At 36.5% G+C, this 20,731-nt stretch overlaps 1 protein-coding gene across 2 annotated transcripts in view; it reads right to left on the bottom strand.

Annotated features, from left to right (window-relative positions):
- Positions 1-20,731, bottom strand: part of DOCK4 (dedicator of cytokinesis 4) — a gene marked incomplete at both ends in the record, with an annotated part of 231,610 nt that overhangs the window by 14,896 nt on the left and 195,983 nt on the right. For both annotated transcript variants that reach the window (XM_080361118.1, XM_080361119.1), the window contains 10 exons: positions 3,061-3,237; positions 4,919-5,005; positions 6,139-6,305; positions 6,919-7,060; positions 8,982-9,086; positions 10,765-10,851; positions 11,887-12,035; positions 15,609-15,702; positions 19,243-19,303; positions 20,604-20,699. In XM_080361118.1, coding sequence (XP_080217244.1) covers positions 3,061-3,237; positions 4,919-5,005; positions 6,139-6,305; positions 6,919-7,060; positions 8,982-9,086; positions 10,765-10,851; positions 11,887-12,035; positions 15,609-15,702; positions 19,243-19,303; positions 20,604-20,699 — 1,165 coding nt within the window. The remainder of the gene's footprint in view (positions 1-3,060; positions 3,238-4,918; positions 5,006-6,138; positions 6,306-6,918; positions 7,061-8,981; positions 9,087-10,764; positions 10,852-11,886; positions 12,036-15,608; positions 15,703-19,242; positions 19,304-20,603; positions 20,700-20,731) is intronic.

Below are 20,731 nucleotides of genomic sequence, written 5' to 3'. Positions count from 1 at the left end.
AAATATCTCTTCCCATTAATTGTGACACAGGACGCTATTATAGGCCTTGGAGCATTATCTTCTAATTCACTCTTAATATAAACAATATTTTGAAGAACTCACAACGCCTTTGGTGTCAAAAAGCCACACTTTTCACTTCAGGAGCATCTGACCCACATCCAGGTGTGCTCATGAGCTTACCATCACTAATGCTCAAATTGTACCATAGTATCCCAACTTCTTTTTTACCTACCAGCAATGGCCCGGACACAGGACTCCCCTGTTTGTTCACAATCGTGTTTTTCTTAACATGGCACCTACCCTACTCTGCAAGGGGATTATATTTAATTTACAATAATTCTTAACACTACTCCATAAAGAAAATGCCCAGCTGCTCAGTTGATTTTTAGACCTTCTCAAAAATGCATTTGTCAAAAAAAGTGTCTATATGCAAACCTATACATACACATGGTTTTCTGTACATAGAGTTGAGAGGATAATAGTGCCTGCTCTGTGTTTTCCTTTGCACCTGTCTTAGCATTTCTATCACACACTTCTTAAAAGGTTCTCTGTCCAACTTTAGATGTTAAAATCTTTCTTAGGCAGAATCATTAGTAAACAAATGGAGCAGTGGAGCTGGAGTTAAATACACTCATTCCTCTGATTCAGTTCCAAAATTTCATGCTGTGACAACGCATAACAAGGAAGTGCTGAGACCTGTCTAGAAAATGCTGATATTGTAATGAAGAACATTTATTTCACATGGGCCTTTCACTGCAGAGAAGCAGACTTGTAAGAATTCATGTACAAACTGTTGAAGGGAGCCCTCCGATACTCGCTAAGATCCCAAATCCCAAACTAATGCCAGCTGATTTTTTCCCCCCTCAGCTACAAGCTTAATGTTCTTTCAATATCAAGCAGGTGGTGCCCCAGTGGTTTTGAGCCGAGATTTATACAGATCTGTAATGAGTCAGATGTAATAATCTAACTTCAAACAAAATCACCAGTACCTTAGGGAAAAAAAATAATCAGAATTTGACTAAATCCAGTATCTTGGAACCAGTGATTTCCAGTAATTAATCACATAAGTGCCTCTACTCTTCTAGCACACATAAAAAAAATGTAAGTTATAATAAAAATTGCCATTTGAGAGGTGTTAGTGGGCACAAAACACACTCTTCAGCAGCATTTGCAAGAAATTAAAAAAAAAAAAAAATCAGTGGTCCAGTGTACATAGGAAGGTGCTGCGTAATAATTATTACTTCTGTAGATTTTCCTGGAATCTATTCCCATATTGCAACCAGGGACACTTGAAGTACCAGCCAAAGTCCGGAATAATTAGTGATAGCTGCTCTTTAGCCCATCAGGAGTTGAGGAAGGAGGGGTGGAAAGGGGAAATAAAAAAGAAAAAAGAAAAAATAAAGGAGGACAGGATCAAGAATGCAGCAGCTGGCCAAAGGACATTATTTGCCGAGTCTTACGCTTCTTAAATCTTGGAAGCTGCCCAAAGGAAAGGAGAATATCTGTAAAGACATGGTCGTGTTTACCTCTAGGTAACACGCTCCAAGACTGACTGAGTTTTGCACTTTGTACAGGGCAGAAGGAAAAAGGAAGGGAAACCGCTGGACAGAGAAATGCGTTTACAGAGGAGAGGAAAAGGAATGCAGAAGTGGCAAAACAGCAGGAAGACACAGAGAGACTGAAAAAAGGATGAACAAAGAGAATGAAGGTAAAACAAAAAAAAAGGCCACCAACCCAATTCTCACAACTACTGCTATCAGTTTTGCCGTTAACAACACAAACTGGTGAAAAGTCCTGTTTTGGGTATACGGCAAGAGAGAGGGAGAAGACAGAAGGGAATCAAAACATGAGGACTGTCTAGGAGATCAAGAACTGCAGCTAAGAACAAAAATAAGAAAGGAGCAAGCCAGAACCTTTGATATGTTTGTGAAGAATGGAAAGCTATGCAGAGACACCGAGGTAGCTCTGACATGGCTAATTCAAACCAGACATAGCTCTAACATGACTGTATGTCTCAAAGGACTCCCTTCATGGCACTTCCCCATGCTAAAAAGTTTTGTTGTTGTTTAACAGGAGCTGGGAAACACCAACCATGGTACTGCTTTGCTTCAGTCTCACAATTTCCATAATGTATGCATAACATACTCTAATGCTATAGCAGACTCAATTTCTTGTAGTTTAATTTAGATACAGTTTTACCAAATCTTGCAGTATTTGAGACAAGTGGACAGAATGTTATTCAATTGACATTTTCAATGGAAAACGAGTAACCAGCAGACTCAAGTGTTTCATGAGCCTATCAGGAAAAAGAGGAAGATCAAGCTGGGATGAAAGAGATATCCTTCCTTTCTCTGCACTTTCACAATTCCACAGAACTTTGTGGAAATACAGCATCTCAAGCATTTAAGGTTCTCCTAAAGTTATGCAGACCTGATACTAATGAGCAACAATTTTTGGGAACAAATCCAGCATTAGACATTTCTTCATTATATGTATTATTTCCTACTAGATTTTTCCAGAAAATTTCTCTCCTTAAAAACTTGGAGAAAAGAAAGAAGGCTCAAGAAAAATATGACTCTTCAAGATAATAAATATATTGTTAATAATTTTATATATATAAATATATATATATATGCATGTGTATATATATCTTAAAATTTTAATGTCAGCACAAAAGAGTATATTTGTTGGTTGGCTAGAAGTAGCTCCTGACCTAGAAGGGGGAGGAGGAGGGAATATATTATAATAATATAGTTACAATTAACTATTTCATTGAAAGTCCCTAAACAAACCACTTGAGAATTCAAGGTAATTGTGAATCATCTCATCACTGGAGTAAGTTGATGGGACTACCTGCAGCAAAACAGTCATTTCAATAAAGCTATACAAATACAACATCACCTCAACCAAAACTGCAATATAGGTATAAGTAAAACTATAAATGATATTGTGTTTTCTGTCCTCAGTTCATACAGAGGAGCTGCATCTGTATAGAGAAAGAAACCAGTAAGAAACTGTTTTATAACAGATTTTTAATAGACAGAAAATAAAATTGCCTACCTCTTGGTATCTAGCAACTCCACCATTAACTGCTGCATCAATAACCCCATTCAGGCACATTGTGAGAGGGTTAATATTTTGCATCTGTCGAGTCTGACACTGACTAATCAGTGTTCTCAGCTGCTGGTTCTTATTTTCTAAGACTTCAATAGCATTCTCAAGGGGACTCATTTCCACCTGAAAGAGGAGTGAGGAACATTGGAAACATGCTTAATCTTCACTTGAAAGATGAAATATTTTAAAGGTAATTTTTGATTTGTTAAAAGAAAACAATGTTATTCTATGTTCTAGAGTACTGAGGCAGAAGAAGTTCTTCTCACTTGGGCTACACTCCAAGTGTATTCTCTGAGCAATGAGAGAACTGAATTTATCATGTAATTAAGGACGAAAATAAACAACCCTCCCTCTCTTTTAGATTCATTACCTAACCTTGAGAGATACTCAGCCCTTGCTGCAAAACACACTTACTCTTCAGCCTATGGTGGAACTCTTGGACTTCAGGGCTAAACTGTCCTTGGTAACTTCACCTAAACTGGGCTTGAGATCAGGGAGAGCTTCACCATGCGTAAGGGCACAGAGCAGAGCTTAAGTATGGGCAAAACTTGTTCCCTCGCCCAAAGTGAAGTCAACAGCTAGGCATTACGGATGAGGAGCTTAAGTGTAAGCTTTGAGCTAAGATGATAATGAAGTTACAGTCAAGAGCAGCCCTTGAGGGGGACGGGCCTGTCCTCCCTAGGGAGTGAGGAAGCTTTGCCCACAAGTAGCATGAACTGCAGGAGAAACAAAAAGCTAAGTGATGAGAAAAGTGCAGGCCTGCAGCTGCCATCATTTACCAAAGCAAACAAGCACAAACCTGAGTTATGATCTAGCCTACACCCAGGAAAAATTATTACAGTTAACTTTTAGAAATGGTGACCAACATGATAGTAACTTGAGGATCTTCATATTAACCTTATAAGGACTCAGTAAGAGTCAACTAACAACATTTCTCATGTCACACACAATTTTTTGATTTTTACTAAATTCTGTTTTTGATTTTCCACAGGAGAATACGAGGATGGTGAACAAATGAAATTTTATTCCTATTATAAAAGAAAACCACAACAGACTTCTAGAGAAAAGCAGTTGTACAATGGTATCCCTATATTTAAAGGGACTACTGTAAGACAGGCTTTCACAGGAAGGAAAAGTTACAGATCTTATACTGCTGGGCTCAACAACTGACCAATTATTTAGAGATCGTTATATGAGGAACACTTCTCTGAATACATTTGAAACGTATTTAAGGATTTTCTAAGAAATATAACAACAGGGAAGGAGAGGAAATTACACTGTGTCAGTAACAGATTGCTACATTAGACCCAGTTCCTATAGGTTCTGTGTAGGCGTCCTTCCCTGCCCATGCTGAGATCTGGGAACTTAACAGAGCTTTAGGCAGACACTGAGATAGACTCACATGGTGTTCATTATAGTACAGGAACTTGGAGAATGTTTACTTTTTGAGAATACTGAAAGATATGTTAAGCTATAGATATTCTAAGTATTAAACGTTACATCATGCTGAGTTTTAAGAATGTAATTTGCTGACATTAAACGTTGCCTTTGGCTGCCCATTATTCCCAGCCTCTTTTTTCCTCAACTGTTCAAATGAATCATGAGGGTGGTAACTTAATAATACTTTTCAAGACAATAGAAATGAAACCACTCAAAATACTTCGTAAATAATTCTGTTGCAGCCAGCTTAAAAACTTGAGCAAAGAGATTAGGTACGGGTAGTACCTCTTAAAGTAGTTCATCAAATATCATACGGATAAGGAAGTAAACCAACCCACAATACATATTGCAGTCTCATACTCACTACTTCACGTTTTTCCACTTCAAACCAACGAGAGATCCCAGGTAAACTCTGCACCAAGATCAGTGTGGTCCTCTCCACCCACAGACTCTACAATATACAAACCCAATTTATTTCTCAAATTTACCTCTATGTTTTCCTTAAATATTCCCAGTTTTCTTTATTAATACCTTCATTTAAATTACAGTATACATTCAAAAAAAAAAAGTATTAACATCCAAATTTCTACTGAAATGTCTATCTCAGAAGCCCATGGCATTCATTTTCTCCTTACTTTCTAGGACCTACTACTAAGCAATAAGTTCTGCTGATGCTTCACTCTTAAACATATTATTCTATATTATATGTTGTCCCCTAATCTCCAAAAGTCACTCACAACTAAATTAGCATTTTAATATTTCCTTTCTGAGATATCATCTGAGGAGAGGGAGAGTTAAGAATGCATGGCTGACGGGACACTCAAATGTACTACTGTTAAACACTCTGAGGTTCGTAAAATGACAAATCAACACACGGGATAGTGCTCTTTCCTCTAACTTTATAACAAAATTATTATTGAATAATTCTCTTTTTGTGCCTGAATGCCAGAATATATTTTGCATCAGGATGTAGGTGTTTCTATTGGGTAAGAATTAAAATTACACCAGAAGAATGTAAAATGAATTTTCTGTGTGATATTCTTATGAGGAGGAACAGAAGTCCTTTACATATCAGGGAAGGGACTATTCCTCTTCCCTGGGACAGTCTCTAAGTTCTGAGGTAGCTTTTGGTCATGATATCACAGGAACAGAACATTATGCTGCAGTTTAGTCAAAACTCTCCCTCCCTCTAGGAAGCGATAACTTTTGGCAATCCTATCTATACCCCATATTGCCTACTTAACAATGTTTTTCCATCTGCCTTATAAACTTCTCTGGAGGATGCTCTGCTGTCTCCAGTTCTGCCTCCTATATATCACCGATGCAAAAACAAAGGGGTACTTTTTTTCTCTCCTATTTCGACATCCAGTAAGACCTTCCATCTCCCATGTATTTTCCATTTTAAATCAATAAAAATGAGAAGTGAAATAGTCAAACTTGAGCTACTCTCTCCTCTAGAGAATTTGTTATACCACACTCAGTTGAATAACACAACCGTAGACAATGTTTCAATAACACAACTATCCTTGATGTTACAAATAAAGCCATAGGTCTAGTAGCTCAGGAGAGAGCATGGTGCTTTACCTTGAATTCATTTTCCTTGTCCTTGGTCCCTTTGTGAAATGGCCTGTCATACCGGAATCGCCAGATGTGATTTACTTTGTAAAAGCTCTTGATGTTATCGGGAATGCCGTCTCTCTGCAGTACTTCTTGGTTTTCTGGAATTGGAGTCACTGCATAAATCTGCAAATCTATACGTAAAGAGTTAAGGCCATCCTACTTCATTCAAATTAGCAAAACATATTGACTCCTGAAGCATGACAGAAGAAAAACTCTTTAAAAAGTGTGTATCTTGAAACACTCCTAGAATTTTAACAGCTTGGGAGAGGAAACAGATTTTTTGATGATTTGGGATTTCTTTGTACTGTTTTGTTGAAAAATTCATATTTCTTTTTGAAATAGAGCTACTTACATGGAATAGCACATGGAGTAAAGGGATTTAATAAAGTATATTCTCACACACAGTATGTCAATGCTATGCTAATATTACGTTGTATTGTAAGAACTTAAATTCCTGTAACTTAAACTGATCCACTGTTATCACAGTGGTGATAGTTCTACAAGTATTTTTGGCTAAAGTAAGAATCTTAATAACCTGCCAAGGAATTTTCAAATAAAACCAACAATTACAGGAAAAAAATTCCAAACATACTAGAACGACAGGGACAAATTGCAGGGTATTTTCACCTACCATTTATTTCAGTGGATGCACACTGAGAATGAAATTTGCTATAGGTGTACCTACGTTTTTTAAAAATATCAAAGACATAACTGCAGTGTATGGGTTTGTGATTATGTGGATACACTGTGCTTCTGCCTGAAAGATGGTCTCATCTGGCTGATTAGCATGTTGCATAGCAATGGCATGTGGGAACTCATTCAACATTCGCTGCTGGAAGGCCTCCAGCCTTTCATAGTCATGTCCTCGGCAAACAAATTCCTTATTCTGAGCAGAATAAGAAAAAAAAAAAAAAAAAGAGCAAGTTATGTGAAAATAATTGGATATCATTAGATAGATCCAAACATACGCTCTTAAATATAGACTTTCTGGGCATTTTTTACATCATTTTGAAAAGGAAAAATAAGAAACAAAAGGCAGAAATTAAGAAATCTAGAAAGAACAGGTTACTTACAAAAATGAAATTTTACCCGATAAAGTATGTTTTATTCCAAAGCCTGGAAAAATCAAATTATCATACTTAAAGTTTTAATAAAAATCTAAAGGGAGAAATCATTACATTGGATTAAAGGCTGTAACTAACATATCAGATTGTATAAAACATATAACAAAAACATAATGCAACAGACAGTTAAAACAATGAAATGGGCTGAAAGACCTTTCCATGAGGAACTAGGAAACTTTGCTTTAAAGTTACACAATTCTGAAGGAAAACAATACATAAGAAAATGGTAGAATGCCTTTAATTTGCTTGTCAATTATCAGCCTGGTTAATTGAAATTATCCAGTTTTTGCAATGTGAAGTAAAGGAATACTCCTGGCTCCAACGTACTTATTTTCCTGAGATAGTGCAACATGAATAGAGGTGTAACAAACACCCCACACTAAAGATGAGCTGCTGCCTTTCGAGTACCCATTGGAATGAGCCACTGACCATAGGGGTGCTGAGGGCTTCCCATGGCTGTGGGCAGCACTTTCTGGTTTGCTTCTCATTGCATACACATTTGAAATAAGGAAATATCTTAACCATTTTTCTAAAAATGCTGTTAAGTGGATTTCCTTTTAAAATCTGCAGTAGAAAATTCTAAAAAGCCATTATTGATGTGTAATTCCTCTTGAAGGAGGTTTACATAGAAACAGTTGTTGTCTTTACAGTATCTTGACAGCGGAGACAGGAAGTATTGAATTGTGAGAGCCTGGGAATTGCTACAAGAAATCAGCTGCAATAGTGTTATTGTGCAACTACAAATTAAAATGTGAAAGCTTTATTCTGAAGATTTATTCTTTATTGCTTCTATAGCAAACACAGCCAGACATACAAACTGCTTTGCCATATAAAAATTAAACCAACTATGGGAAGTTTTGAGGTGTTCCTTGTTGATGCTGCAAGCATAAACCTCCACTATGTACATTTAACTTGGAAAATACATAAATACTTCCTGGGCAGATGCATAACCAGTAAGAGACCTACAGGTCTGAAAGTATTGCACTATTGTGCAACTTTCCCCAGTACTTTTACTTCATCAGTTGACGTTTAGTAATCTAAACATTAAATCTTTCTAATTAACATTTTTGAATTGGTTTTATCCAGATGTGGAAGAGGGGAACAGGGTAAACAGGACTAACGTTTTCAAGGGCACTTCAGTAACTTCAGAATCCAAGATTCATGTTCAAGAGTAACTTACATATTGTGTCAGTTTTAATACTTTGATAATCAATGCAACTCAGCATGTTGAATTTTTAAGTCATTTAAAAAACCTGGAACTTGGGAAAGCAATTAAATGCTAAATTGCTGATTGTGCCACTGCCAGAGGATGCCTCTTCTAACAGCCTTCTTTTGAGCAGACACCAGCAGAAACAGAACAGGAGAAAGGGAACAAACTACCATGAAAAGAAGGTGTTGGTCTGTGGAATAGTATAGGTGCACAGTTTCCAACATAAACATGAATAGTAAGTTTATGTTGGACTCTGGAATCCTAGCATTTGTCTTTCCTGCCTTTAGACAGGACCTTTTCTTAACTCTGAAAACATGTGGATATTTCATTAATTACCACAAAGAATACCCTGTTTCTCATAGGATGAGAACTTGTATATGGTATGATTGAATTCTCACACTGAGAAAGTGATTATGAACAACAGCATGAATTCCACGATAACTTCATTCTGGGGTTTTTTTCAGTTCACTTACTCTCAAGAAGAATGGGAACTTTTTCCCATAAAATCCAACTCTGAAAAATTCTGGCTCCAAACGCTGTTGATCCATAATTTTATCATACAAAGATGCTTCCATCATCTGGATGAGATTGATAAGAAATGAAATCAGTCTTTTTTGAAAACATATTTTTACCTTAAGTTATCACAAAAGGCAGGACCTTTCAGCACACTGCTCTGGAGTACTGGAAATGCAGTACAGCTCTTAGCAACAGTAAGGACATCCAGAAGTCTCTGAATGCATCAGATTCAATAATTATACCTTTTAATGACCCAAAAGTTTCCAATAATTAAAAAAAAAAAGCTTTAAAATATGAAGTACCTATGTTAAAGGGGTAAGATATTAGATTAATGACAACAGGCATAGTTCTTTAACGAAAAATGGAAGTAACAGAAGCGCAGTTTGAAACATATGACCCAATAATCTGCTTATCATCCAAACACATGGCAGTAATGTGGTCAGTTTAGTCAGCAAAGTCCAATTTCCATATTCAAGAGAGCCGTGTCCAAATCACACCAGAATCCAATGATTTAAGTGTCAAATATGAGTTTCTTCAAAATCTCACAATAGCAATTAACATCATTTTTGATCAATACATCCTGCTTTTATTTCACTCATAACAGACACAAAGTGATCTTAATGTAAAAGTCCCCCTTTTCTGATGATACTTCAGCAAAGCATTCTCTGTTTGTGTGGTTTTAATACTGCGAAAAAAACCCCCAGTATTAGCCCTATTTTAGGTAATGCAGACAGCTATTTAATGCATATATGATATAAATAGCTGCCTAGTTATATTGCTATGGTAAATCCCTGCACCTCCATTTTTGGATTAACATAGGTGGCACAGATACAGTAGAAGGATATTTCCCAACTCAAACACAAAACACATTAAGTACAATTAACTAAACATGCATAAACTAATTATTTTATTCACATGATGATAGTCAGTTTGCTTTTGGTTACAGGATTCTGCCATTGGGATATCTAAATAGAAGATATCTGGAATAAGCAGATCACAGGGAGTAATACCACATAGCTCTGTGTTAAGAATTTTGCATAATGCTATTAAGCAGCTGTGGATTAAGTACACTTCAATCAGTCCTAGCAGCAAGCATCCTACACATACAGAAAATTTAAAAAGGAAGCTGTAATATAAAGTAGAATCCGTCAGACACAGAGGAGAAAAGGAAAGACTGAATAATCTTTAAATACAGTATCAGAAAGAAGGAATGAAGAAAGAAACAACGCTTAAAGTTCTAAGAAAAAATTAGATAGAAAGCAGGAAGACTGTGCCAGGGAAGATTCATTTTGGCTATATGATTTTAAACAGACCCTATTTTTAAGCAGTAAAAGAAAAAAACTGCAAAGGTGTACATTGCTTGTTGTAAGCTGTTTGCTTGCAATTACAACTGCAAAGATAGGCTGCTGCTCCTAGTGAAGGGCTGCATAGAGCACAACCCTTGAGAAACCACCAGAAACCAACAAAAATGAATTTGTAATGTAATTTATCTGCATACACATGCACACAACAGGGGTGCCGTACAGGTACAAACATTACAAGATCATTTCTTTTGCTGTTTTTCTTCAAAAAGCTCACTCCCTTTTTATGATCTTTATTGGAGAAAAAACTCACAAGCTAAAAATTAAGTTTGCAAACCAAACCAAAGGAACATTCCATGGCAAATTTAAGTAATATCTTATAAGCCAAACTAAAAAGCTTTTCAATCTCTGATGGATGAAGAGTACTCAAGTACATTACCCTCATCTTGCTGAGGTTTCTGTAGTCATAGTAGCTCTCATACTGTTCTGCAATTTTCCTGCATAAGATAATGCCATTTTCCCAACACTGCAAGCAAGTAAAAGATGTTCAGTAATTTCAAAGCAACTGTTTGACAATTCATGATTTATTAGTGGTCTGTTCTTTCCATACTAAGTCATACTGTCCATAACTGAAAATACTTGAACATGTTGTCCACTAGACGTACAGACAGCTGCTGGGTAATACTGATAAATTATCTGAAGGATCAAAAAAATATTTAGAAATTTATTTAATACATGATTCTTATATCACTGCACAAGACATAAGTCATTGCGGACATCTCTTTTGATACTACATATGAGACTGATTCAACACAGTATGATTTTTACATTTTAAAATTGTATTCTTAACATATCCTCCCTAATTTTTGTAGACTGGAAAACATTTTATTGCACCATGTAAATTAAACTCTGTAAGCAGATTACAGAATTTTGGGGAAAAAAAAAGAAAAAGATGATCAACATCAGTTTGATTACATTTACTAGATTTACGTGGATATTACACAAAATTGCAATGAACTGCTGGTTTATCAGCAAGGCAAATCATGAAAGTGTATATAAAATTTTAGACTACAGGATAATTACTCTTGCCAAATTCAGAATCAGCATTCTCAGTGGTCACAAGGCCCATTGCTTTTTAGAGATTTTGTAATTGTTATTCTATAAGCTACAACATGATTTAGAAGGTGTAAACATAGTCCTTATAATCCAGACCTCTGAATTTTTTTCCTCACTTGGTCACTGAGTGAATTTCACCAGCTTTATATGTCTAATTTTCACCATCTTTAAAATGTGGAGAAGTTACACTATCTTTTATAAAGTACTTTGACAGCTACAAAGCGACTTGCCACACAAGTGCAAATTATTCTCACATGTAAGTGTGGGATTTCTAGGATACAAACACAGGATTAGAAGAAACCCACTGTGTTTCTAAGTAACTGCTTAATCGGGTGATGATAAACACTTCCCTCTACAGGAGGAAAGACCACAACCCTAGAACTAACATCCTAAACCAAGTAAACTATCCTTTCCAGATCCACACTGTAAAACAGGAGTGTTTTACCTTTCCCCTGTCAAAGTTTTGAATGATGGTCAGATGGAGACACTCTTTGCGTTGCCACTCGGTTTGCATGGGGTAGTTGAGGAATTCTCTGAGGGGCCGATCAGACCACTCCAGCAGCTCATCGTACAGCAGGAGCGTGTAGGCAGCCTCTGCAAGACAAATGATAGCACGGGACTTACGAACACCAAATGAAACAGTCAAACAAAGTACACAGAAACCTGACTGCTCTGGATGAGATGCACCTTTTTAATGAGTAACTGATTTATTTCAAGTATAAGACAGATGGTAGTGCTGATTTTGGACAGAGTTACTATCAACAGCTATAATAAATTCAGCTTGCAATTTTCACATGCTATTTAAAGTGGAGTCACGGGTACAGTTTTCCTGGAGTGTGACAATACAAAGAGGACAGAGAAATTAGAAAACAATTTTCTGCTTAGCCCTAGTGTTCCCTACTGCTAACTCTTAATGACTCTGCTGTCTAAGCAAGGGTACAAGGAGTGGAGGATTAGGAACATCAGTAGAGAAAGAGGAAAGAAGATGGACAGGACTGTGGACACAGTCCAAAAGAGATCAGCACTGGGAGGAAAATGGAGAGGGAGATGTATGCTTAATAGACTTCGTTCTTTCCATAATAGAAATAAATTTCTCATAGCTGAGCCTTAACACTTTACCCTAACAAATAATTCAGAAGTGCACACTTTTACTTTTTTTTTTTTTTTAATTAATATGTATTTTGTTTTGATTTTAGGTTTGGAAGGAATTTACCCTATTGTTGCTCTCTGGTCAGAGAACTGTGCAGTAATCTTTAGATCATGGCTAGTAGAAATTATCTGGGAATGTAAAAATTATGATTATTGTTACTTTGATTTAAAGAATTCCTTGGAAACAGTACACTAAAACTAGTATTAAATAAATCTCTCTATTGCAAAGTCAGTCTTTGGCCAATTATAAAACACCAGAATTACTACTGGTTATGACAATTCAATTTGGCTAACTGTACATATGGATTACTGTTTTCCAAGTTAGTGTTTATAGTCTGTTTTTTCACTCACAGGACCACTTTGCATAAGTGAGTCAGTACAAATATGGACCATGTTCTGGAGATGTGCTGCACTGGAGAAAGAAGTTGCTTACTGGCCTTATTTTAGGGCAGGTTTTATAGGTTATATATATGGCAAAAAATACCTATAAAGTACTAAAGTACTTTTTATGGCCCAGGCAACCACATCCCACTTCTGCCTCTGTCATGTGAGTTCCCATAAGACAGGCAACTTAAACCAAACTCCACAGAGTTTTTCTAACAGTAGTGTTCCTTCTAAGCATCCAGTTTAAGAACCTGTGGATGAAAAACCATCACTGCAGCAGATGCTTGTGGGAGAGTGTGCTTTGAATCCCAGTGTTGTAAAATGCTAAGCATGGTGCAACATGATGCTGCACTGCAATACATATGTGCTAAGGAGACGGGCTGAAGTTGCACAGACAATCTTAATTCTGGCATCACACAATTTTCAGGATGCTTGACTGGTAACAAACTTTGTCATAGTTTCCTGCTACAGTTCGGTGCTCAAAATACACAGCACATCCATATACCAGTTTAAAAAAACCCCATGAAGTTGATAACAACAAATCATTCAAAATCCTAGAGAAAGAAAATGCTAGCAGAGCATAAACACATGTCAGGGATAGATCACTATGACCTTTCCTTTCTAACTTGGCATGCAAGTCCTTCCTTTTAACAGATTTTTGTCTGCCATACCTTTTTTCTTTTTTTAGAAGTTATCATAAATGTATAGAGAAGGTTTCTAAAGCAGGAATGGCCATACTGGACAAAAGGTCCATAGTGTCCCTCTACTGAGCATCCCTATGTCTGGCAGTGGGCAGCATAACAAATAACATATTGGTACCTCTGGGCCAGGTCTGTAAGTACTGGCTGTGCACCAAAACAGTAAGGAGAGATAAACATGGTTGACTCACAGTGTGGGAAATTCAATTTATGCCGGAAAGATTCAGAAAACCAAACATTTCTAAGATGGATAGATACAAAGACAATCTCATTACACTTCTCAGGTGACTGAGGGGACGCAAGAGGAATCAGTGCATTTATGTGCTTCAGCCTCAAGAGAGTTATATTTATAGCTGTAACTGAGTGCTGGGTAAAGAAAGATTTGAAGCTACATTTTATATTAAAAAGGACTCTTTTTTTTTTTTTTTTTTTTTTTTGCTAAGGATTAGTATAAAACAGTCCTGTAAATCATACTATGAAAGGATAGAAAAAGTCGAAAGACTGTCTCTATCCCAGTGCCATGAGTGTGAGACAATCCCTCCTTAACGTTCTCATGGTAAACAAAAAGAATATCAGTTGTGGAATATACCATGGCGAAACACACACAAAAGCACACATGTTAATAAGAAATACACAAGAAACACAACAAAGTCCTGGAGATAAATTTTGAGAAAAATACTGTTTCAAGTACGAATGGATAGCAAAACAATTTAAAAAAAATAGCATTAATATCACCGCTGAAGGTAAACTGGACACATATTAGCAGCCAATGTTTAACAGTAACTCAATATCGCTTCAAGAGTTACTAAGATCTGTTACGCAAAATCAGGAAATGAATAGTTTGGCACAAAATGCAGCTGTGTCAGACACCTCTTGATAATCAAAGCTCTCTTGTGACTCACTACTGCCAGGTCACATGAGGAAATGAAACTCTCTCCTTAATATATTCTGCTATCTAGTTTACACTTCAAACTCATGAACTGCAAAGGGACTGTGGAAAGGATCTTCCCTATGTATAGCAGAAAAGCATAAGGAAATTTGCTGTGGCAGGAGGCACCTGCAGCCTGTTTCTTAATGACCCCCAGCCAACTCATCTCCTTTTAAAAAGGAAAAAATTCTGGAGGGATTCTGAACACATCCAGGTACAATTGCAAACACTGCGGAAAAGATGGAGATACGACAATGTTAGTTAAACATTTTAGCAACCAAAGATTGTTTAATTTAAAGAGATACTGATTTTATTAGGTTGGTATTATTAATGTCTTCTCCAGCAATTATTGATGGCATGTAGTTACCCAAATGAAGTGCACTTTATGTTGTATAAACAACAATCATGTAAATTATCTTCTTATTTCTTAATTTAAAAGAGAATGGCCAGCCCTGGTACTAAATTTGCATTGAAAAATCCTGGACAATAGTACTGCAAACGTGGTACGTGAAGATAGAAAAACACAAGCAAAGTGTTGTACTCGTTACAGGTTTTAGGGTGTCTGTCTAATCGTTAGCAAGTGATATGGGTCTTCCTTTCTTTTATTTTTTTAACGTACAAGCTGTGTTGTGAAACACAGCTGTGTAGAAACACCACACCAAATAGCTAACCAGCAGCATTCCAAAAAAAGTACGCAGGCTTAGATACTACCAAACAGACCCATAAAAACTTCCTCTAAACTTTACTCCTCCTGGGTGAACAATGACTGCATCACATATTTATTGCTAGTGCCTATCGACAGTAAACATTTACATTCAACAGAGCACAACAAGTAGTTGAGTTGTGGGGCTGAAAAAAAGCCATATTTTGAGAGAGATTAATTGTGACGGAAACTCAGCAGTTGCCTGGGTTGGTATGTTGTGCACTGAAGATACAGCTTACAGGTTTGCAAAGGCTGCAAATCACAGATTGGTCCCAAATATCTTTTTCTAGTTTGTACTCAATTACCTGTGAAGTTCTGTGCTTTCAGATGTAGGTCATAGAGCTTATGAATATAGCGAATATACATCTCTTCCTTGTTCAGTTCAGTCTTGTAAAAATTCTGCAATAAAATTTAATTTTTTAATGAAATGTAGTAGTTAATAAATATATAACAGCGGTTAAAAACAAAAGACTTCAAACATGATGCTCTAGAAATACATGCGTAGATTTGAAAGTTTCACATGTACAAAGTTATTACACAGACCTGCAGTAATACAGGAAGAAATAGTAAATGGAATAGTGACTTTTCAGTAGACAAGTCAACATGCTGCTGAATATTGTTTGTTTGGGTTTTTTATTTAAATTCTCATAGAACATGAGGAAGAACATGATAGAACTGAAAGCTGATAGTTCTTTCTTTATATATGCCAATCTACCCAAAAAGTACACCCGTATATACTTACAAAGGCCACTTACCATCTTGCTGAAAGCTGCATGTTGATTTTAAAATATTGACAACAATCTGACTTTTGTATTCATATTTTAACAAATTATTACTGCCTGGTATATCTATTCTTACTTCTGTCATAGCAAAATGCCAGAAGGACTATGGTAGGTTTATGAAGAACTATTCAGTAATTCATAATTCATAATCCTGAATCAAAAATGTGATTTCTTCAGCCCTAACTGATGCTGGGAACTGGTAACTGATGAAAAAATATTGCATTGCATGACTGAATTACACAAAGTTGCAGTCTAAAGTGATATCCAGGACAAAATTTCTACAAGTGGCTAAAGATTTCTGGATGCATAACTGCTATTTGTTGTTACATGGATAAAATATGGAATGGAACATTAAAACTCTTAGTTCAAAACATTTCTAAGCAAGCCCTAAAACAAAGTACAAATAAGTTACAGGGAGAGGAGCACAATCCTATACAGCTGTTCACAAGTATTGCTATACTCACTATGGGCATGCAGCTGGAATCCCCCTGCTAGCCCATACTTAATGCTCAGGTTTAACCTGCCTTAGTTAATAAGAATCTATAGGACAGAAGAATCTAGCACTGTTCCTCATCAGCAGTTAACAATTTTTGTTCTATTATTCAAATCACTTACTATTTTGAACCCTATGCAAGTGGCCAAAATTTTCCCCCTATTGTACAGTATTCTTATGCTGCACTACTGTTTCCTAAACTGAGTTATTATCGAAGACAGAGGTGGAAGAAATATTATGGAAGTATCAAAATAAAAACTTTATAGAGAAAGTATTTTTTTAACTGATTTGAGAAAATGACTACATAATAATAGCTCTGTATTGACATGCTCCCTTTAGGCCACCATCCACCTTTATAATCCAAAGACTTCTCCTTTCCTCCTACAAGGTGCAGATCAGAAACATATGCTCCTCTTTGGAAGAGAAAATGAAAATGTATCTTTTTGTATGTTCTATTTACCTGCCTGAAAAAAACCCCATAATCCATGATATAGAATTGTGAGGAATAAAGCATAAAAATTAAGACAAAATATGGTACTGAACTGCAGTACGAGGCTTCTTGGCTCTTAGCCCTGAGCACTAAAGACTCCAGTACTTGTCACAAATCTGAACTACACAAATCAACTAGTTCTCCTCTGAAGCTCAGCTCTGACAATGTCCAGTGGGTCTGTCAGGCAGACCACTGCCAGACAACCCAGTCACAGCTCAGGAAATACATCATGCTAATAAAGCTGACGTGTGTTTTTTCAATGAACTATTTCAAGACTTAAAATATAACAGATGTAGCGTTCAAAAGGGGACATAGACATTTTTCCTAAGAAAAAAACAGCTTGAAAACAACATTCAAACAGGCAATGTGGACATGTTCTGCTTAAAAGGCATGATGTCATATGCCAGTGTAAAGAACCACAGGAAAATCTCCTCTTTCTAAAAAGATATAATTTTAAATTAATAAAACCTGAAATATCAATTAAATGTCAAACCACAATGAGAACCAGATATGCCTGAGAAAAACTCCTCAGTGAGTTACCAAAAGTTATTTGATATACTCTCAATGCTTTCGTACAGCTCTGTGATGAGAGAGTTATTTCATGAGAAATTCAACTTTTAAATTGGAGTAAGGTGATTCTTATGCATAAGGAACTAACTGCATTAGACACCTCTTAAACCAGCTTTTCCAAACAAGCATTACTAATGTGAAACCTTTCTGCATATTTTGTGACGTGGCATAATTCCAGTTAATTTTACAGCTTGGTTAACTTGGACAGTTCTGTTTCCCAGAAGAACAGTATATACCTCTATAGTAAAGCAATGTAAAAATTCTCTTTTCATGCCAACCGGTCTTCTCATGAAGTCAGAATACCTTCAAACTAGTGGTGAAAAATGAACTAATGCTTCTTCCTCTAACTAACTTTAATAGTATACATTCCTGTAATTTCTCATCGCATGAAACATCTTTTGAGTTGTCAACCAGTTTATCCATCACATGGGAAAGCAAATGTCTTAAAATTCGTGGACTACTTTCGTAATTTGAATTTCATTTTCAAAATTTTGCATTTGTTGTTTTTCTGGTGTGCAAATAGTATTAAAATTTGTCTGAAAATTATTATTAGGATATGAAATCTGCCTTAGCCTGTACAAGTAATTGAAAATCCCATTAAAAACTACTATGGTGTTTTGAGGTTTTTAAATATTTGGATTTTCTTTTTGTGCAAATCTTGGATGATTTGCTAATAATAGTTTCAAAACTCCTTAGTGATAGGATGAAAATAATCCAGGTGCTTTACAGAATTCAAATCATGCCAGAGATTTGGACAGAAAGCCAGCTGCTCTGCAGCTATGTAGTAAACATCATCCCTATTTAGAGAGAACTATTTTCCTACTGAAGAAATCCTTTATTCTCTTATGTATAACTGCTACTTAGAAGTGATACCAAATTGTTTCACTGACGTCAAAAATGCAGAATTACAAGTCAGCTTATTCTGGTTTTTTTCCCTAGCTAAAAATACAGATTTCCAAAACATGCACCATGAAAACAAGAAACTTTCCAAGGTTAACGGAAGTCAACCAACTTGTCAGTGGAAACTGGCCTCAAACCAAAATGTATCTTGTAAGCAAAAATGAAATCTTTTTCATATTACAAATTGGTACTGTTGGTTTGTTGAAATGATGATAACAAGGGAAGAAGAGGTCTTGAGCAGCATTTCTGGCTCTTCTAGGAAGAGAAGAGATAGCCTGCAGTCTTCAGGAGATATCATATACCATATGTCATAAGAACCAACCTGCATCAGTTATCAGGGAAGAAGGGAAACAGGAGAAATCATCTATGTTTTGTTTTGTCTGGAGAAGTTGTTTATTTATTTGCTTTATAAACTCAGAGACTAAATAAACTTTGGTGAAGTTTATCCATCAGGAAGAGACTGAAAACTGAATAAAGCAGTATTAGAAATCTCTCAGAGCCCAACTATAAAATGCTGAGGAAGACTAACTCCCCACTGTATCAATTTCAACCTGAAAAAAAAATCAGGGGTCCTAAGTGCAGAATTATTCTGTCTACATCTACTCAAACTGCATGTAGAAGCAAGGTACCCCCTATTCAAATGTGTGGCTGCGTACTAGAAAATTCTCAACTGAAATAAAAAAGGGAAAAAGTATTATACAAACCAAAAGGCTAACAGTGCAGCCAATCTTCTTGCCATCCACTTCTCCCATTTTCATGCAGTCCCTAAAACAGAAAGTAATGAAAGTCAAAAGGGATGGCATTTATCTTCGCATAGGGAAGAGCACCTCAGAAAACAAAGTGCAGCACAAAGACTTGCGTTGCCAAAGGCAAGAGAATGCTGTGAATGAGGGAATTGAGCAGGGATGAGTCTGCTTTCTTCACCTGAATTCGTTAGAGTTACAGCATTAGCTCCTCCTCTGTGAAAAAAACAGAATGATGCTGACCTCCTCTGTAAAATGCTCCAAGATCCACCAAATCATCCTCAGCAATACTTTATAATTGGTATAATTTATTGTGTGGGGAGGTAACAGGTCTGACCCCCAAGTCAAAAGTTAAAATGGAACCACACAGAGTTTGGTTAAAAAAAAGTTAAAAATAGTGTCAGTATAACCATACTAGAGGCTGACCTCACCATGCAGTCATTAAAAGAAATTTAACATAGTTTTAAAACATTCTTGCATATGTAAGCTAAACAATCATCCCAAATACTCTCATAAGCACCAGTATGCACAATTGTTTTGAAAAATGTTGGATGGAGAGCCCTGGAGATTGTAATCAAATGAATCTGTGAAGGGGAATAGCACTGCCAAGGGTTCTAGAAATTAAGAGCTTGGTCTCTTTGTTGACAAAATTGCTTTTCTTTCAAACTATCAGTGAGGATAGCAAGTGGAGCATGAGGTCTTACTAGTGTACTTCGTGGAACTGGGGGAAAAAACTAACACTTAAGCTCTACAAAGTGCTACAACTGATGGTAATAAGGTTAAGCTGAAACCTAAAGTTCTAGACAAAATTCAATAGGGACTGAGAAAAATCTCTTAGTCTCCCACTCCTGAAAGGGAGAATATGTCTCTTATTTCCCTCTCCTTTGTTCATGTGGTACAGTCAGATGCCAGCTCCTCACCCAGAGATCGTATCTTTGTACACATACTTGCTGTGCTGGCTGACACTACAGCTAAGCATGACTGACACAGTAATAAGAATTTTACATATTCTGTAAAACAACTGTCAGGTGATTAGCATTGAGCTCTGTGTCTTCAGACAAACCTGAGCCACTAACCTACAACCAAAAGTTCCAGTATTCCTTGATAGGAAACTTGTGCAAGCCACTGGATTTTCATACCATGGGGAGGCTACTTGGTTGGTTTTCAGCCAAGCTTGTCTTATTGTCCTCTTGACTGCTGTCAGAGATCCTGAACGTTATAGTTGATGTATCCACACGTAGTCACCACTTGCACAAGATCATATCTACCTCCTAATATTTTGAAGATGACAATCCTACTTATAAATTGCGATAATCACTCACCTGTAGTCCAGTAACCTCTCCATGAGGCGAGTCACAGTGGCGATTAATGAAACGCCACTTTCCCTCCATGTTTCCCGCTCAATTTTCTTCAGCAGACTGAAAAAAAAAAAAGCCAGAACAATTTCACC

The sequence above is a fragment of the Nesoenas mayeri genome (assembly GCF_963082525.1).
Source record: "Nesoenas mayeri genome assembly, chromosome: 1".
Lineage (NCBI taxonomy): Eukaryota > Metazoa > Chordata > Aves > Columbiformes > Columbidae > Nesoenas > Nesoenas mayeri.
The sequence above is the reverse complement of the archived record's forward strand: the minus strand, read 5'-3'. Positions and strand labels throughout refer to the sequence as shown.